Source organism: Hoplias malabaricus, chromosome 1, assembly GCF_029633855.1.
Source record: "Hoplias malabaricus isolate fHopMal1 chromosome 1, fHopMal1.hap1, whole genome shotgun sequence".
Taxonomy (NCBI): Eukaryota; Metazoa; Chordata; class Actinopteri; order Characiformes; family Erythrinidae; genus Hoplias; species Hoplias malabaricus.
In genome coordinates this window covers 57,031,418-57,044,437 of record NC_089800.1, presented here as the reverse complement: position 1 = coordinate 57,044,437, position 13,020 = coordinate 57,031,418, and the positions used below count along the sequence as shown (strand labels likewise).

General features: G+C 38.7%; 1 protein-coding gene across 2 annotated transcripts in view; it reads left to right on the top strand.

Moving 5' to 3' along the window:
- The window catches only part of cdin1 (CDAN1 interacting nuclease 1), a 64,509-nt gene that overhangs the window by 5,107 nt on the left and 46,382 nt on the right, over positions 1-13,020 (top strand). Inside the window, exons 3-5 of one of the 2 annotated variants that reach the window (XM_066680141.1) lie at positions 9,884-9,929; positions 10,743-10,807; positions 11,463-11,523. In XM_066680141.1, coding sequence (XP_066536238.1) covers positions 9,884-9,929; positions 10,743-10,807; positions 11,463-11,523 — 172 coding nt within the window. The remainder of the gene's footprint in view (positions 1-9,883; positions 9,930-10,742; positions 10,808-11,462; positions 11,524-13,020) is intronic. The other variant, XM_066680142.1, reaches the window with a different exon arrangement.

Genomic DNA, 13,020 nt, shown 5'->3' with positions numbered 1-13,020 from the left:
TTGTTTGTTTGTACTTTCAGTTTTTCAAAAAATATATATAATTCCAGAATATTAATTACTGTTAATTATGTATTTACATAGTGAAGCTACTGAAGGTCTGAAACATGGTCACACACAACCAAAAGTTTATGAATTGTAAAGTGTATATATTTCTTATCCTTGATAAATTTCTGAGAATATAAATTAATTTACTTATCTGCACATGAAAAAGCATAATTCCTTAAAATTATATATTGCAGATCATGTTCAGGACAGAATAACAAGAGCATACGTACCTAATATCTGTTGTATTAGCATGATCCTATTATATTATAGTCATGGGCTTCTATTGTTGTATGTGGATTTTTTTATATATATATATCATCAGAAATGCTCTCATTGATCAATTTATAATGTTCATCTTGTCTCAGAGTGTGACACTGAAACCTCTGTATTGCTTTGTTGTATATGTATTTTTTTATACATAGTATTTATATTGTGGATGCTTTGTATAAGCTGAGGTTAATGGCTTTGTTTGTGTGTCCCCTTGACAATGAGGAACTGCTCTTTATTGAATGTAACACATGTAATCCCCCAAGGCCACTGAGGCAGCCCCTGTTCCTTTAGAGGTCAGTTAGAGACTCACATGAATTGGGAGCTTCCTAGTTTCATAGTGCTGTAATCACTGCTAGAATAAGGCACTGGGTCCCTAAGGGATACACAGCCTACCTTGAACATGCCTTTGTTATTGGCGTCAGCGTTTTATAGAATATGATATGTGCTAGGCTGATCCCCAGCCACTTCTTTATATCCCATTGTCCTCATGGACTACCCTGATGTATGACCTAATTTTCATGGATTAAACTTGGCCTTTTTTGTTGTTGTTGTTGTTTTTTAAAATAATAAATCTCTGCATAAGACAGTTGTTCTAAAGTATACTGTGCTAGATATTTCTGCAACATTTTTCCTTATGATTGTTTTTAAAAAAATAAAAAGGGAAAAAAAATAAAAAACAACAAACGCAAACAAATCCAAGTGAAGAATTGTACATGGCGACAAATGCTTGTTTTAGCAGTTTGGATTCTTCTTGGTATTGTTGTATATATTTCCTGGGAGTAAAGAATCTCAGTAAGGCCCTGGTTTTAAAAACCTGAACGGCGTCTAAGAACCTGACAGACGGGCTTGGCGGTAGTGTTTTCACAGCCTGCAGAATTATTCTGCTTGTCCAATCAGCTGAGCCGGACTCTGGAGGGTTAGTGATTGGACTGGCAGGAAATCAGGCTCTTAAGACATAACATATCGACTAGGCCATCCATCATCTCTTAGCATGCGTTGAGGCACAGCAGTCCCCCCCACCCCACACCCCCCCCTACACACACACCCCCACTCACACTGCCTAGCAGCCCCCTCGTCTGTGCCTGAAAGCCCACGGCCTTAGTCAATGTTGCAGTGGAGACAGGCAGGCTGCCTGTGTTTTTGGGGTCTAGGGAACAAGGAGTTCTGTCCTTCATCGGCCCTCATACAGACTGTCCCTGCTGGGAATGCCATGCATGCAGAATCCTATCTGAGAATCACTCCAATCCCCTGGTCTGCCACCCCCTGTCCATGCTGAACCAGTATGTAATATTTGTCCACATTGAGTTAATAAAAGAAATTCTCATCCCCTACTTTCATGATTATTTTTGCTGTTCTGAGAACCCACTGCATTCTCTCTTGAAGAAAAAATGCATTATAATTGGTTTCAAGTTTTCAGCCCTCAGAAATTGATCCTCCTCCTTGTAATTATGTAAAGCATTATTTAATGTTAATATTTTTATTGGGATATTTAGTCTTACAAACATTAGAATTTCCAACTTGCAATTTGCTACAGTACATTTAATTTTCAATTTTTAGCCTAAAAATAAGCAGAAATTGATTCAAAAATAAAGATTTTGCTTCACATTCAGCCTAAAACTAAAACTTTGACATTACAGATTTTCTTGGATTTAGATTTTCTTTATGTGCCAAGTTTTAAAAAAAATGTAAGCAGATTTAAACCACATGAGCTTCTAAAGAGAACACTAATTGCTACACACCAGTATAACACACATGGTGGTTATGGGGGAAATATGAATGTACCAATGAATGAACAACGATAAACCTCCTTGAAACCAGGATGCTGGTACTGGTCATTTTAAAGTTGATTTCCACTGAGCTTTGTCTAGTGGGTTATGAGTTTGGCTGCGAGGGGGATGCAAAGTCCCTCATCTGTATCGCTCACGTAACACAGATGTTGGGAGTCATCTGTCAGCCTGGCCTCTCCTGCCGGGCTCGAGCTGTTCTGAAGGGAAAAGAATTGGACACGGTGCTGTCACTTTTCCCCCTGCTCACAATGGAGGGACATGCAAATCCAGCACACCTCCTGCCTGGACGGCCTGTCCTGCCTAGTGTCTGCGCCCCCACTACAATGAGACTGGAGCGGGGGGCGTGATGGGCCAGTGGCGGGATGTGACATCAGTCCTGGGCCCTTTCTCTTTCCCCACTTCATATTAGAATTGGAAATTAAAGCAGGCTCTCTGAGACCTTGCCTGGCTGACTTGGGGATCATGTGGGACCACTGTCATTCCCCCCGGTCTTTGTCCCAGGAGAGGGAGGCCTCCATCGGCCCTCTGCACAGCACTATGAATGAATTTGGGTGTAATGATTACTCCCTCTTTATAATGCCATTCAGCTCATTTTGCATATGTCTGTCGAGTTTGGAGAGCAGGCCGGGTGAAGTGTGGAGAGAATGGATCTGTGCAGATGCTTCCGTCTTGGATGCGTTTTAAAGAGAATGTGTGCGGTCTCTCTCTTTTTCTCACACACACACACACACACACACACAAACGTCCCTGCAGAGACCCTGAACGTTTTCAAAACGGGCCCTAATGTGCCGTTTTCATCAGCACTGAGGCGGGCTGCAATATGGTGCCAGTGGCTCGCTTGGGGAATATGAATGTTGATTAAGCATGCACTCAGCCTTTTGAAATTCTGAAGAAGTGTCAGAATAATGGATGTTGAGCAAATGTCAAGCATTTGTTAATTTCTCTGTTATTTGGGGTTTATCTAGCGTGATCTTTGGAGTAAACCGAAGGCCAGTGTTGTTGTGGCATGTGCCATTGATATGCTGATTTTCTTGGCTGCAGACACTTTGTTTTCAATGGTAATGTTCAAGCTGGGGTTTGAAGCAAAGGGGCTGCTCATTGATTATTTATTGCAGTTATGGTGTTTATCTCTCTATTACATGCCTGTTAATCCAATATTACTGAATTATATGTTCACTACTCTCAGTAATCTCATGCATGCTGAAAATGTATAAAATGTTTTTCTATTTTTATCATCACCCACCACCACCCTCTTGTCTCTAGCTCAGAAGATGTGTGTGTACAACAACTGAGAGTAAGTTTTTAAGTGGAACCTATGCTTTACCTTTTATCTATTTGTTATTTTGATGGAAGTTTTTCAGTGGCAGTGTCACTGTTTTGACTACAATGCTATTGCTCAGTCAGTGGAGTAAAGATGTGGTGATGACATTAGCCAGTAGCCAGTCTGGCTCCCAGAGCTGCTGCCTAGGGCCCAGGCATCCCTCCCGTGGAAGACCGCATGTCTCTGGCGTGCAGCACAAACAAAAAGTGGAGCTGGCAGCTAGGGCTTGTGGCTTTGCCCTGGCCAGCCAAGCACTGTGCTGTCAGGGATACGGAAGGCCTAATCACAGAACTGGGATTGTTTATATGGTCAGGCGTTGAACAGGCACGAGGAAGAAAGCCAAAGGATAAAAAAAAAGAGGCTATACTCGAAAAAGACATTTCGCTTAGTTTACAAGAGTATGTCTGGATCTCAGTTGATTCGGTAGAACTGGAATGAAATACTTCCTTCTTAGATACAGTGCCCTGTTATTCTTTGCCTAGATAAGTACATTAAACTGTAAAGCATCTGCTGAAAGGCGTCTTAAAATGGCTGTCTCTCAGTAAACTTTTTCATGTGTACAGATTTTGGCGTAATTAGTTTTGGCATAATTATTGTTCTATGCAATGACCAGCGCAGTAAGTGAAATGCTGCACTTTCTTTTACTCAATGCAATGCAAATGTGATCTTCTGAGTGTGGTACGGTTGGACAGCTGCTGTATGGGTTTTTTGCTTGAGGATCAGTTAGGATGCTGGGATCAGTTGTAGAAGAGGAATGAAACTAGTTGCCCAGAAAGGTACAAGTGGTGTGTCTGCGCTTTAGGGAGTAGGCGTTTGGTCACCTTAGTGTGCTTTCTTGTCAGACTAAGGAACACTCATTTCCTGATGAGTAATTGGGGCAAAGTTTTCCACATTACATGAGATTTTGTAGACAATGTAATGATAATGATTTTGATGTAACAAAATACTCATACCATATAAATTGTAACATGTGCTGGCACCATAACAAATAAATACCCTTACCTTTCAGAGCTGATCATAATTACGGCTGAGATAGTGTAGTTTTTGTGACTGTTACAGAGCCACTGATGGCATGCAGGCCTCTAAGGCACATTATAGACCTATACACGCCTTTACAAAGCAGCAAAGAGTCACCGAGAAGCGTGCTGGAAGATGGCGGTTAGCTTCTGGATTAAGAGGCGTTAGCTGCTGTTCTCTGTGCTGTTAGGATCAGCATTTCCTGAGGACAGCAACTGAATATATAATGTCTGGAAATAGTTATTACTTTGATCTTTGTGAAAATGGGGACTCAATTCCGTTATTACAGGTTGCTAGAACCTGAAACATTTCCCATAGCTGAATGTAAGATTTATTCTCATTATCACTTTTATATAGTTAACGGATATATTAACAGGGTAGATTTAGTTTATTTGTTCTTTAAGGATTTTCAGTAAAACGTAAGTAAACATGCCTTATTTCAGGTTAGATTTTCATTTGATGAATACAACAATTACATTTAGCTGCTGGTTGTTCAACTTCAACCAATTATGTAACTGGGCAAAAAGGGTTCCATATATTAAAGACTGCTGTGTACATAAGGGAAGGATTTTTTTTAAAGACAGAAAATCTGAAGGGATTTTTTCTTCAAAAACAACATAAAAATATAATAATAAACCATAACACTTTTTTCCATTGTGACAAATATATTTTGAACCATAAATAGCTTGTTGTGGTATTATAACGTATTATATTAACACCTGCCTGATTATTAAAATGCAAATCATGATATAATAAAATATATTTAGAGTAAATAGATTATAATATAGAGATGCATGAAATAAACAAACTCTCATTTTTGCAAACTTTTCTTTCCTTTTGAAAGGTATTGAATGTAACAACACAGCCTATGATACATGTTTATATTTTCATTTTGGTGTGTCACATCTATCACAGTTGTGCATTTTCTCTTCATGTGGATGCTGTTTGGGCTGAAACAGATGTTCGCCTGCTCTTATCAGCATGTATAATTAGGGGCATTTACATATGCCGCGCATGAAGCAAAAACAAATCCAGAGAAGTATTTTCCTCTGGTGCAAAATATTGATTTAAGTAAGAGAGCAAGAGGGAGAGCACTTAAAAGTCTTGAGGAGAAACAGTCCACCCACTCTTTTCCTCTCTGCTTTTCAAAGCGGATCATATGCGGCCTGCAGTTCATTCCCTATTCAAAATGGCTTTTGACTAAAAATGTTATCAAGTGCAAGCAAGATTTCTTAAAGTCTCATAAACGTCACCATCACGTTAACTCATTCTGACCTTGCCAATACTAGAAGAGGGTTTTCTTTCTGGAGCATGTCTTAAAATCATTAGGAACAATATTTGCTATGCTTCAGTTAAGTTCTGTGCCACACTACTGAGATGTGGCTAATGCTAATTATCATCTAAACATATGATACAGATATCATTAGCCAGGTGGCCTGCATTAGGTTAATTGCTGCCATTTTTTATTACTAATTGTTTGTAAAAGGGTACGTTTTTAAATGAAAACATATTGGATCATTTAAAAACATCCTCAAATGTTCTGTTCATTTGTTCTTATTATTAGTCTAAAGGAAAATAAAGGATTTACTGTTTACGAGGGTTTTGATGGAAAAATGTAAAAAAGGGAAATATTCTTGATGCCTGCATTAATCATTGTTTAATCACTATATACATTATATAAAACACAGTTCTGTTTACGAACATGAGCAAAGCACTGTAGTTTAACTTGTTCACTTGATGGTGGAGTTAAGTAGACATCATGGAACAGTTTGAGTGGGATATTTTAATCAAATTGGCTTCGATACTATTTTCAGCCCCATGCATATTAATGGAATGTCGTAGGTTGAAGAGAAGGGTAATTACGTTCTGAATGATTTCCAAGGCACTGTTCTGATTGCAGACCTTCTGTTTTTCGCTGTTTGAAATTATAGGCTAGAGGCAATAGGCTTAATACTGTTCTATGACCTTCTAATAGCTCTCTTCATTCTTATTCCAGTGAAGTATTTTCCTGATTTTACCTACATGTTGTAAGCATACTGTTCAAATTGCAGTCATTTACATTTTTTTTTCTTTTTTCAAGAACTGCTGGCCTAATTGAAATGAATGGACAGTTTCATTATAGATGTGGTAATTTGCTAAATCAAAACCCCTTGCTGACTTCTGCCGTTCACTGATCTCATTCTTTCTGTAACTTTATGTCCATTTACCAGTGGCTCAGCAGAGAAAAATACAAATTGTTTCAGTTTAGAGAACCAGCAATTAAGCTGCCCGTACGTCTCTTCAGTTCGACCAGTTTCATACATTCCTATTGTAAATACAGATGCACAGAGGACAAGAATTAGGATATATGTAGGTTTACATGCATTCAGCAGCTGCCCTGTAGTCTGATATCTAAAGCCCATAGATGCAAGGGTGATGAGTCTAATAAATGTCACTACTCCTTTTGTTATGATGCTCAACATTTTATTAGTTACGAATTAGAACTTTTTTGTATAACAACTTTTTGAAACAAGCTCATGATAAAGGCTTTATCTTCAGGTCTTATTCGTAGCATGTTATATACTGTACCTATGCAGTGGGGGGTTATGATGTTAATCATTTAAAGTTATTTCAGTTAAAGGCTGTTTACTTTCCTTTCTTTTGGAGAAAAACCTAGAATGAAGCCAAAGTTTTATTCCGTTAGATGTTCCTGTACTTTTATACCCTTACATTTCACTCATGTTAACAGTGTTTGAACGGATGCAGGTTTTGGCAGACTCTACAGGTTTATACGACGTTTGATAGGTTTACTTAATTAAGGTGTGCTTTTGGTATTTACCAAACTAAAGTATTAAGAGAAACTTTTGTAATGGTTTTGAAGGTTTGTTTTTGCACTTTGCTTTTAATACAGACTCCAACTTCATTTATGTAGACCATAAAAAAGGGCTAATTTCTACACTGTGAGTAATTCTCTCCTCCCGCTGGCCTTTCCAAGTATAATTTAACAGCACAGAGTGGTTTAGAAAGACAAAACTTTCAAAAATAAACCTTGCCAGACTACATAATCAACACAATGTAAATAAACAGGCTTAAACGTTTCCTTGATTTATTTTATTGATCTAAATATTTCAAAGGATCAAAGTCTTCACTGAACTTGTTGAATTGAAATGATACATAATATATATCTTTGAGTAGAGCTTGGAAATGAATAGGGAAACTATCAGCTTTTTGCATGTAAACATTCTTAGACAACAAGAGAAGGTCTTTTGATTAAATTGTGAAAAGAGAAAAGTCGTTGCGTGAGTTGAGTGATCAGTGAGCATCTGATTCTCTTATTACTATATATTTGAAACCCAGTTTTCCTAAAGTTCCTGAAACTGCTCTGAATTTCATTTGAAATGGCTTTGTGGACATGGGCTTTGGGAGTGCCTCACATCAATTTGTGGATAATCCTCCCCAACAAAGAGTCAAAGCCTGAATACTGGTTTAGTAAAGCAGAGTGGGGAATAGACGTGGTGTCAGTGTAATGTATAGTATAATGGTCTTGTTCAGGGCTTTTTCACATCAGATCATGTTTTTTAATGTAAAGCCCATTGTGTTGCTCTGTACTTTATTACAGACAGTGTAGAGTATTAGAGTGCACCAGAGAACCCAGGTTGAATATGCATTAAGGCAAAGGCTGTAAAAAGCTCATCTTAATGTCTGTTTGATAGAAAGGGGAACATTATAAGCCTTGCCTTCACAGTCTTTTCAGACAAAATACAGTGACCTGAACTGGCTATCAGACCTATGGTGCCTATCTGTGCTCTATTAGCTCCACTAGGTGAGGGTTTTGCTCATAGTTTGTAAGCTAAAGCGCAAACACAGTGCAGAAATCAAAGTTCTTCCCCTGTTGTTTGAAACAGGTATGTTTCCACAGATATTTAAGGCAGTTTACCTCCCTTTAAACTTAACAGGGTAAAGATTTAGCAATTAGGGAGTAATCATGATCATTATAGAGAGTAATCCGTTTAAAACCTAACAGATGTTGGACTCAGCAGAAGGGATGGTCAAGGCCTGAGAATTGTGTGGTAATGTTAAAATGTTCAGGTGCAAGGCTGAAGTGTAGAGGACTTTCTTTTTTTCTTTTTTCTTAAGTGTTCACATGTTGACAGTTGACTGTTTAATGGCCCACTTAATTGCAGTGACCCTTTGGCCTGTGCATATCATTTTAAATTAATGCCGTGGCAGCCTTCTTTTCTTAGAGGTTTGCTCACAAAGATGTTATTTTTCCCCCTCTGAAACTTTGTTCAGCCTGAGTTGTTGATGGTCAGCCATATGGCTGAAGCACACACCAGAGACACTGTCCTGGGCTACATCCTGTGTTTTCTTTTCAACCTCTTCAGTATATTTTCAACTAATATATATATATATATATATATATATATATGTATATATATATATATAATATATATTCTTAAAATCTATAATGAGAAAAATATAAACATGCTCTTCTGTTTAATATTTGCTGATGTTTTCATGGTCTGATTGATGGGAATGACCACCTTTCCCATCTTTATTTATATTCTGTTCTCAGGTGACTTATAAGAGAAGTCCATTAAATTTAACAGTCACATACACTGAGGTTACTACATGGGAACAAGCCCACATGAGACTGGACATTGTTTCAGTACCTGTGTGTGATTACATTTTCTATTTATACGTTTTTGGATGAAAGAACAATATCATTGCTTATAATATTTTTGGAGTTTAGTTTGAGGGATTTGGAAGGAGACAGCAGCGGTGGAACAGCAGTCTTACCCCCCACCCTTGCCAGGTGTTTGACATTGAGTGGAGCTGGAGATGAATGTAGCTTATGGCAACCCATGGAATCGTCTGACTCCTGGGAGTCCCGGCTTCCTGCTGTGAAAGTTTCCATTTTCAAAGCCCACCAGTTGCAGTGGGAATGTTCCAGAATATCCCGTATGCCATTGCTGGCAATGTGGCAAACATTCCTCTTTTACTCCACTACCACTAACACTCCCATTCACACACAGCTGTATTATTTGATAATGGGGTTGCATCCTGTTAATTGCGCTTTGATTGTGGTCTGCCTGGTTAAGGCTTCAGTTCTACTGAAGGGCTTGTTGATTTTAATTCTCTGTGCTTGTTATATATAGGATGGGCTGATGCAGATGGGCAGATGTTATATGGAGGACAGTGATATGAAGTGTGGGTGTGCTTTTATTTTCTCTCATTTCACACCAACCTGATTCTCCGTAACCCAACCCCCCCCCTTCCCACATGAAGCATCTCAGCAGGAACCTTTTGTCCGAGGTGTTCATCTGGAACAACTTTGCCACACTTGTTTTCATGTTCTTTTAGATTACAGGGCAGCCGGCCTCAGCTTTGAAGCGGCTCTCTTTCTTTGTCTCTCTGCAATGCACTCTGGTAATTAACTTTGTCCTTCTTTTATTTGTTCCAGTCACTCGCAGTCCACTCTTCTGAGCATCTTCTCCCTGGAGTACCAGGTTAGAAGTTTTCTTCCTTTGTGAGGCCTGACAGGTGCCTAATTGAATGATGAATGTCCCCTTATTTCTTTGTAATTGAACTGCCAGCTTTCTGATTGGTTTGGAGGATACCCCCCTCCTTCCCTGCTCCCCACTTGCACGATGAGGGCCCTGCCTGAGTCTCCGTGGAATCCTGCCAAGCCTTCCCATCCATCTGTCTAATAACATCTAGCCCCTGCTTATTTGGTGGACCTGTAATAAATTATGCTAAACCATTATTATTCTGACAATAATAATTTCCCCGTGTAGTGTGGCTCCGTGTGCTAAATGTTTGCTGACTCGCACTGTCACTGCCGCTTTCCCCGGCTGACAGCCGATGATGATAAATGGCCGTTGCCGGGAGTGGCAGAAGGCTGCAGAGGCACAAAATGGAGTCATTCATCATCCCTCTGACAGGTGTCACTCAAGTGCTGTGTCCCTGTGGAATTGCTTTTTTTTTTTTTTTTTTTTTTTTTTTTTTGTAGTTTTTAAATACGTTGTTTTTAAGCAAAGCTCTTTCTCTACCCTCTTTAACATGGCAATTGAATCAAATATATTTAAATGAATTCAGAGGGGAAGGATGAAAAGGGTTGCAGTTTCCTTGCAATAAAGTTAATTGGAGGTTTGAGTCAAAAATTAATAATTTTTCCATGACACACACTGAACCCCTACAAAATATACTAATATTTAATGTCTGATCTTGTCTGCTCTTACATGTGTGCACCCAGGGCAGATGATGAGGCTGTTCAGTCGGTACTGTATATTTTGGTAAAAAATGACCATTATATTTTTCAGAAGAGAATGAAAAGAAGTCTTGCAAAACACCATGCACCAGATGTTGTTGAAGAGTACTACCAGAGGTAAGAATCGGTCCATTCTACTAACTAATAACTAGATGAGTGTGTGAGAGTGGGTGGGCCCTGCTGACAGATATAATCTCCTCTAAACAAATCACCAGGCCTTCCAGATCCCCACTCACACCTGCTAAGCCTACAAAAGCACAGAACCCCACTGAAAAAAATAGTGCACTTGGATATTTGCCTTGATTGGGTGTATGGTGACCTATTATATGTAATTTTTTTGGGAAAAATCAAATCAGGAGAAAACAAAAGGATCTGGCTGAAGGCAAGGGAGTGTTTTTGCATATCACAATTAGCCTCGTGTAGCCTATTAAGTGTGTTGTTTTGCAGAATGGAAGCCGGATGATGCATTTGTAATCCATTTACGTAACAACAAACCTCATAGATTATCTGCAAGGGATCTTTGAAGGCTTTGTGGTTTCTGATGGGGAGGAGGCAGAGTCACCCTTTTTTTTGTTAATGATCATGCTTGTCTGGTTTGAGGACAGTCTGAGGTTTCAAAGCTCTACTGTTTTAACCACGCCAAGCGTTCTAAATGCCGCAGAGGCCAAAGCCATCCGGGACATCAACATGTCTTGGCTGGCCTGTTCTTGTTGTCCTCTATCCTCTTGTTTGTTGACTCTCTTCATGGTCGTTATTCTTTGTTGTAATGAAGGTATCGTAGTGAAGCCAAGAAACGTCCTTCAGACCCTGTCCTGCTGGAGTTGGCCAATGAGGTAATGACTTAAACTCTCTCTAGAGTCTTTCTCTCCCTCCTTTCTTTTCCTTTCTTTCTTTCCTTTCTTTCCTTCCATCTTCTCTTTGTGTATTTTCTTCCCCTCGGTGTTATAGCTATTTATTTTTCTTTTGAAGTGCTCAGGCAGGTCTGCGGCAAATTTTGGCACAAACACAATTATCCCTGAACGCTCCATCATTTCAAAGACCAAATTGCTGTTTTAAATTTTTCCCCTGCCTGTTAGTACTTATGAAAATTGGGCAAATGGTTCTATCTATTAACCAATTATTTAATGCAATTAGGCTGTATCCTCCTTAGACAGATGTAAAAATACTTTTTGCGTCATTATCATAATTGACATTCATAAATGCTTTTGCATCTGTTTAAAAAGTAGATGACTGACACGTGAAGGTCAACTGTTAATATCTGGATTTATGCCTCCTGTTTACATATCAGATCAGCTCTCCAGCTAAAAACATTAATTAATTCTCAGTTGCATATCACTGAAAATGACAGTAAAATTATACACAATGATGCTTGTACTTGGTTATATTTCAGTACTACAAATCAACACAAATAAACCCTTAATGGTAAGTCGTGGACTGCGATGATTTGGAGGAGGTACAGTACGTGTGCATTTGTGTTTGTACTGGAAATGGTTTGATGCTGTGAGTATTAAAGTGTTACACACGGGCAAGTTCCCACATTTCACATTAATAAGAATGAATGAGCCTTCTTCCTGACTAGCCAGTGTCTCCTGTGCATTGCAGCCAGTCAGCAAATTAACAATTAACATTGGGTTACTTTCAAGGTTTAATGGCTAGTGAAAGGGCCCTGCAGTGTCTTTGGTGCCTCCCATTAAACGGTGCTCTTCTCCCACCCTGTCCATTGCCACAACCTCTTAAAATGCATCACATAAAACCTTGAATTTGATGTTTACTCTGATAATAACAATGAGAATCAAAATGAACAGAGTTAATGTCCTTTCTTTAATGATCACATCTTGCCTCAAATTACCTTCTCCATCTGATTAGAAGTTAAGCATGAATTCTGAATAAAAAGTGCACATTCTTTAATGTTTTCCCTTGTAAAAGTATACTTGAACTAAAAAAAAAAGTATTATGAAGATTAAAAGGCCGATTAACAGATTTAATCATGAATATGCTATGAGCATATATTATGGCATTTAATGATGTAACTAATGATTGAGTCATGATTTTTATCAGTATGTGTGCGGCATATGCCTTGCTGAAATATATGGTGAACATTTTGTCTCATTCTCAGGCCAAGCACTGACAAACGATTAGTCATCCATCCAGTGGAAGTCTAAAACTAGAGTAGTTCTCATGCATCAGTAATGTCTGTTTGCAATCGTCATTATTCATCTGGTGTAATCGATCTATTTTGTTTTTTGGGCATAGACTTAGAATCAGATTCCAGATCAAATCTATTACGTATTCAGACAAACTACTTGCACATCAGCAAATTAATATATTCA